At 37.4% G+C, this 7,370-nt stretch overlaps 1 protein-coding gene across 1 annotated transcript; it reads left to right on the top strand.

Moving 5' to 3' along the window:
- The first annotated feature begins 6,177 nt into the window (after window positions 1–6,177).
- LOC103672276 (olfactory receptor 4C46) lies at window positions 6,178–7,370 on the top strand. The gene has a single exon (XM_008700940.2). The coding sequence runs from the start codon at window positions 6,441–6,443 to the stop codon at window positions 7,368–7,370; it is 930 nt and encodes a 309-aa protein (XP_008699162.1). The 5' UTR covers window positions 6,178–6,440.

Here is a 7,370-nt window from a genome sequence, read left to right as displayed (position 1 = left end):
AAGTTTCTGCACAGCCAAGGGAAACAGTCAGAAAAACTAAGAGGCAGCCCACGGAATGGGAGAATATATTTGCAAATGACACTACAGATAAAGGACTGGTATCCAAGATCTACAAAGAACTTCTCAAACTCAATACGAGAAACAAATAAACAAATCAAAAAATGGGCAGAAGATATGAACAGACACTTTTCCAATGAAGACATACAAATGGCTAACAGACACATGAGAAAAAATGTTCAAAATCGTATACATCAAGGAAATTCAAATCAAAACCACACTGAGATACCACCTTCGCCAGTTAGAATGGCAAAAAATAGACAAAACCAAAACAACAATTGTTGGAGAGGATGTGGAGAAGGGGATCCCTCCTACATTGTTGGTGGGAGAGATACAAGTTAGTACAGCCACTCTGGAAAGCAGTGTGGAGGTCAGCAAAAAGTTAAAAATTGAGCTACCCTATGAATCCAGCCATTGCACTACTGGGTATTTACCCCAAAGATACAGACGTAGTGAAGAGAAGGGCCATATGCACCAATGTTCATAGCACAATGTCACTATAGCAACTCGTGGAAGGAGCCGAGATAGCCCTTCAACAGATGACTGGATTAGAAGTTGTGGTCCATATACAATGGAATATTACTCAGCTATCAGAAGACAGAGTTCTCAACATTTGCTACAAATACGGACGACTGGAGGAAGATAATGCTAAGTGAAATAAGTCAAGCAGAGAAAAGACAACTATCATATGATTTCTCTATCTATGGAACATAAGAACTAGGATGATCGGTAGGGGGAAGAAAGGGATAAAGAAAGGGGGGGTAATCAGAAGGGGGAATGAAATATGAGAGACTATGGACTATGAGAAACAAACTGAGGACTTCAGAGGGGAGGCGGGTGGGGGAATGGGATAGACCGGTGATGGGTAGTAAGGAGGGCACGTATTGCATGGTGCACTGGGTGCTATACACAACTAATGAATCATCGAGCCTTACATCGGAAACCGGGGATGTACTGTATGGTGACTAACATAATATAATAAAAAATCATTTAAAAAAATAAATAAATAAATAAATTTAAATTAAAAAAAATAATAATAATAAAAATAATAATATCTATTAAAAATTGGGGTATAATATTTATTAGAAATGATCCAATAAGTATGAAATATAAGAAAATACAGAATTTGACCTTATCAAAATTTTAAATCTTCTTACCAGATGTTGCCACTTAAGTTTATTTATTTTTTAGTAATCTCTACACCCAGTGTGGGCCTCAAACTCATGACCCTGAGATGAAGAGTGGCACGCTCTACTGACTGAACACCAGGCACCCCACGTGTTGCCATTTTTAAAAATAAAAGTGCAATCCATGGACTAGTATTCCATACTGACCAGCCCATAAGTGCCAGAAATAACTGTAATCTAGAGCCTTCTAAGATTTCTGGCTACTTCAAAAGCCCTCTCAGAAAAGTGAAAAAACAGCTTTTACATAAAAATTCACACAAAACAAAAGAATACAAATAGCCAATGCCATCTTGAGCAAGAAGAATAGAATTGGACCTGTTACAACTCCCAATTTTCAAATATACTGCCAAGCTATTATATCAAAACAGTAAGTACTGGCAAAAATACAGACATATAGACCAACAGAACAGAAGGGAGAGCCCAGAAATAAACCCATACACTAAACCCAAAAACATACAGTCAACTGAACTTTGGCAAGGGCACCAAGGACATACAATGTGGAAAGGAGAGTCTCTTCAATAAGTGCTGTAGGAACTCTGGAAAACCACATGCAGAAGAATGAAATTGGACTCTTATCTTACATGATATACAAAAATCAACTGGATTAAAGACTTAAACTAAGATTTGAAATTATAAAACCCCTTAAAGCAAACATAGGGGAAAATCTTGTTGACACTGGTTTAGGCAATGATTTTTTTAGCTTTGATACCAAAAGCAAAAACAGACAAGTGAGATTTCATCAAACTGAGAAACTTCAGCACAGCAAAGGAAACAATCAAGCATGAAAGACAGCCAACAAATATGAGAAAACCATACATATTTGCAAACCATATATGTGATAAGGAGTCAATATCCAAAATATGTAAGGAATTTATACAACTCAAAGCAAAACACAAACTTCCTGATTTTAAAATGGGCAAGGACATTTTAAAATGGGCAAGGACAATAGACATCTCTTAAAAGAAGATCGATAAATGACTGACAGGTATGTGAAAAAGTGTTCAACATCACTAATCATCAGGAAAATGCAAGCCAAAAATGTTACCTTACAATTTTAAGAACGGTACTTATCAAAAAGGCAAAAGATAACAAGTGTTGAAAAGGGAACCCCTATGCACTGCAATTGAGAAAATAAATTGGCACAGTCACTATGGAAAACAGTATGAAGATTCCTCAAAAAACACTAAAAAAGGACTCGTTTTTATGCAGCAATCCCACCTCTGGGTTTAGAACCAAAGGTATTGAAATCAGTATCTCAAAGACATACCTGCACTCATGTATTCTGAAGCATTATTCATCATGGCCGAGATATGGAAGATATGGAAACAACCTGTATGTTCCTTGATGGATGAATGGATAAAGAAAATGTGATATATATATATATATATAAAAAGAAAGGAAACTTGCCATTTGTGACAACATAGATGAACCTACAGAACATTATGCTGAGTGAAATAAGCCAGAGAAAGAAAGTGAAATGTTACATTATCTTACTTAGATGTGGAATCTAAAACAGTCAAACTTACAGAAGCAAAATAGGATGAGTGTTGCCGGAGGCTGGGGGAGGGAGAAATAGATATTGATCAAGGGGAACAAAGTTTCGTTTATGCAAGATGCATAATCGTACAGCAACGTGATTATAGTTAGCAATACTGTACTATATATTTGAAATTTACTAGAAGAGTGGATCTTAAGTTTTCACTACACATACACACACACACACACACACACACATACACACACAAATAGTAACTGTGAGTGATGAAAATGTTAAAAGCTTGGTTGTGATGATTATTTCACAATGTATACTTTTGTTAACATATCAATTTATACATCTTAAATACACAAAATTTTATTTGTTCATGATTCTTCAATAAATCAAAGAAAAAGAGCTATCAGAGCCAAGAACCTGAGATGCTTTCCTGTTGCTTTCACTGCTCTAGCTCTCAAGCAATCAGAAGTGGTTTTGCAATAAAGGTTTAGTATTGATAAGAAAAGAGAAACTCCTCTGTGACATTAGCTATAGGGAAACTCCATCACAGCTCCACTGGAATATGGCATCTTGCTATTCACATGACATTCAGCTTTCTTAACAACCCAGGACATAGAGGAAGGAGACTCACAGGGTTAGGTTCCAAGTGTAGGGAATACAATTCCCCACATAAGAATGAGTGTTTCTCAACATGTCTCTTTAGAATACTGTTTCTAAGACAAAGCCTTTCCATCAAAGAAGATAATTAATTCCTGGGAGAGGATGCAGGAACTACAAGACAAGTTCCCTGAACCTTGATGGAAACCTCTTTAAATATCCATAGAGGGCAAGGTGAAAATGTTTTTGTTCACCACTTCTCCAGAGCAAGATTCATCATGGGCAGAGTGAACGACCTGAATGTGATTTCTCCACACCGTTTGCCTCTTGCCCTGCAGAACCAGAGCCATGTATAGATCATTTCTCCTTAGTGTCTCAAGTGAATCCATTCTAAATTCAAAACCAGAAAACACATTTCAAACAGATTTTCTGTGAAAAAGGTTTGAGGCTTTAGGCTAGATGGAAAGATTTGGACTCATAAGAACACTCTTATTTTAGTAGACTCACTGAGGTATAAATTATATACCCCCCAAAATTGCACAAATTAATTATACAATTTCTAAATAACTGTTGAGTTGATAGTGAATTATCTGAATAGGCTCTTCCCAAGTGTGACATATCTCTCATACTGAAAATTACTTACTACAAGAAGAGGTCAGTTTGAAGACGGGAGTGTTTCTGAATACCCCCAAATATCATTAAGGTCATCTAAGACAGCTGAGGTAAGTTTTTGAATACCACTGATGCTTTATTAAAGATTGTTGCTTTACACATATACTATTCATTATTTTTCAACTTTTCAGACATAGTAATAGAATAATTTATCCTTATCCCAATGCTTCAAAAGATAATTCATGAATATCATTAGCAAATTGGACAGTTAAAAAAGTTGGGGGCTTATAGAGATTAAGCAAATGGTAGGACCCAGCTCTCTGACACCAGACACCATGCTTTGGCCATGAGACACCTCCTAATAATGAAGAAAAATCATGAGAATGAAAACAAAATTTTACTACATTTCAAACACACAAATATGAAAATTAAATGATATAGATCACCAGCTATTTCATCCAAGCATGAACATGAAGAACAGTTCTTGGGATCCACTGCTATGTATTGCATAAGTCTCTATTGTTTCTTTGAGAGTAAAATTGGTGATGAGCCTTTCTAAGTTCAACTTCATAGTTGAATGCTTTTCTGTATTATTGCCTGAATTGTCAAATCTTCCTATCTCATACAGGCATTCACGGTCAGAAAACTAAATGACAGTCCTGTGTACATCCCAAATAATGTGGTCGATGTCTCAAACAATTGTCGTGATAACCTGTGAGGTGGATATTATCCTTCTTGCTTTACAGATGAGGAAACAAGGATGTAAGGTCTAAAGTAATGTACCCCAGATAAAAGAAACTGCAAGTGGAAGAACAAGGATTCTACTCTGGTCTTTCTGATTTTCAAACCAATACAATTAACCACTGGGATAATTTGTTTTGATATTTTGCAGAGTCTGGCACCCCATTTTTTAGAGGGAGATACAGTAAGAAACACTTAGGGCTAGGAGTGAGGCCAAGATAAAAGGGTTATTCAATGAGAGCAGTGCCACATTTTTCTTTTTTTTTTTTTAAGATTTTATTTATTTATTCGACAGAGATAGAGACAGCCAGCGAGAGAGGGAACACAAGCAGGGGGAGTGGGAGAGGAAGAAGCAGGCTCATAGCTGAGGAGCCTGACGTGGGGCTCGATCCCAAAACGCCGGGATCACGCCCTGAGCCAAAGGCAGATGCTTAACCGCTGTGCCATTCAGGTGCCCCCACATTTTTCTTAATATTTGAGAGTTCCAGTATGCCACTGTGTGTGCTGTGTGTCTGCTGATGAAACTGCTCCACATAAGCTTGCCTCTAAAGTAGTATTAAAGTAATTACAAGTATCATGGTCATATCAAAAAGATTACTAGTTAAACATTGTTTATTATAAAGTAACAATATAGGGCATGGATTAAAAATTTGGAGGTAAAACAATTAAGTATAACCCGACTTTTCTTGGCTCAAGTCTTTGTTAGCTATTCAATCGTCCTGGACAAGATCCTTAGCTTCTTCTCTATGCAACTATTGCCTAATGTATAAAATAGGGATAAAAATGATAGTAGTAACCATTCCTTAGGTTTGTACTGAGGATTAAATAACCAAATGTCTGCAAAAAAACAGAGCACTCTAAGTGTTCAGTAAGCTTTAGTTAATATTACCACTATTATTATAATTAATAACATTAGTCTCTGAGATTGTTTCCTCATCTGCAAAATGAATGATATAATACCAACCACACAGGTTATCATATGAAAAGGAACCACATATACAAACCATTTGCTACATACCATGCACACAGCAATCAATCATTCAAAAGTATATATTACTAGCTATTTTAAAGTTATTAGGACTTAGGAAGCATGCATTATGACTACTTTTAAGTAGTTCTTGTGTCCATTCATTACATTCCTATCACCAATGCCCTGTTACTCTTTATTCAACTACTGTGAAAAGTCTGCTACTGGGATTCTTGTGCCTTCTTTCCACCTCATGACAGAACCTCAACCCATTTCAGCCAAAGCACGCAAAGATCTTTATGAGAATAATATTCAAGATTCCCCCTTCACAGTCTCCTTCATCCTCCCACTCATATTCTCAATTATCTTCCATGGTTCCCCACTTCCTCGAGATTAAAGGGAATATTCTGAAGCTTTGCTTTAGAGACTACATCCATCCACTACCACTTTTTCAGGTTTGGCTACCACAACATGTACAGTCTACGACTCCAACGTAGACTCTTGGTCATCTGGGATGACTAAGTGCACATATGGTCTCCCGCCTATGTGTTTACAAAAGTTCCTCATGTCCATAATCTTAACAAAGACTTCAGTGGGGGCAATTTGATTAATTTTCAAGAACTCAGAATCTTTATTTCCAACACACACACAGCCTTAAAAGAATTCACAATTCAACAGAATCCAGGAATGTATTATATATTAGAATGGAAAGTTTAGTAAATACAGGGTTACATTAATAAAAATTGTTTTCTTTTCAGGCAATGTAATTGACTATTAGGTGAAACACATGGAGAATAGGAACAATGTGACTGAGTTTGTTCTACTGGGGCTTACAGAGGATCCAAAGATGCAGAAAATTATATTTGTCATGTTTTTTGTCATCTATACCATCACTGTGGTAGGTAATATGCTCATTGTGATCACCATCACTGCCAGCCCATTGTTGGGGTCCCCCATGTACTTTTTCTTGGCCTATCTCTCCTTTATTGATGCCTGTTATTCCTCTGTCAATACTCCCAAACTGATCATAGATTCCCTCCATGAAAAGAAGACTACCCTATACAATGGATGCATGACCCAAATATTTGGGGAACATTTTTTTGGAGGTGCTGAAGGCATCCTGCTTACTGTCATGGCCTATGACCGCTATGTGGCCATCTGCAAGCCTTTACACTACACAACCATCATGAGTCGGCGAGTGTGTGGCCTGCTAATGGGAGTGGTGTGGGTGGGAGGCTGTCTTCATGCAACCATACAGATACTCTTCATCTTCCGATTACCCTTCTGTGGCCCTAATGTCATAGATCATTTTATGTGTGACCTGAATCCTTTGCTCAATCTTGCCTGCACTGATACCCACACTCTAGGGCTCTTCGTTGCTGCCAACAGTGGATTCATCTGTCTATTAAACTTCCTCCTCTTGATGGTCTCCTATGTGGTCATTCTGCGCTCCCTCCGGAATCACAGCTTGGAGGCAAGACGCAAAGCCCTCTCCACCTGTGTCTCCCACATCACAGTGGTCGTTCTATTCTTTGTGCCCTGTATATTTGTGTACATGAGACCCGCAGCTACTTTGTCTGTTGATAAAGCAGTTGCAGTGTTCTATACTATTATAACTCCCATGCTAAACCCCTTAATCTATACCTTGAGAAATGCCCAAATGAAAAACGCCATTAAGAAATTGTGTAGTATGAAAGCTATTTCAGGTGAGAAATAA

The sequence above is a fragment of the Ursus maritimus genome, unplaced genomic scaffold (genome assembly GCF_017311325.1).
Source record: "Ursus maritimus isolate PB19 unplaced genomic scaffold, ASM1731132v1 scaffold_23, whole genome shotgun sequence".
Taxonomy (NCBI): domain Eukaryota; kingdom Metazoa; phylum Chordata; class Mammalia; order Carnivora; family Ursidae; genus Ursus; species Ursus maritimus.
This window is presented reverse-complemented; position numbering and strand designations above follow the sequence as displayed.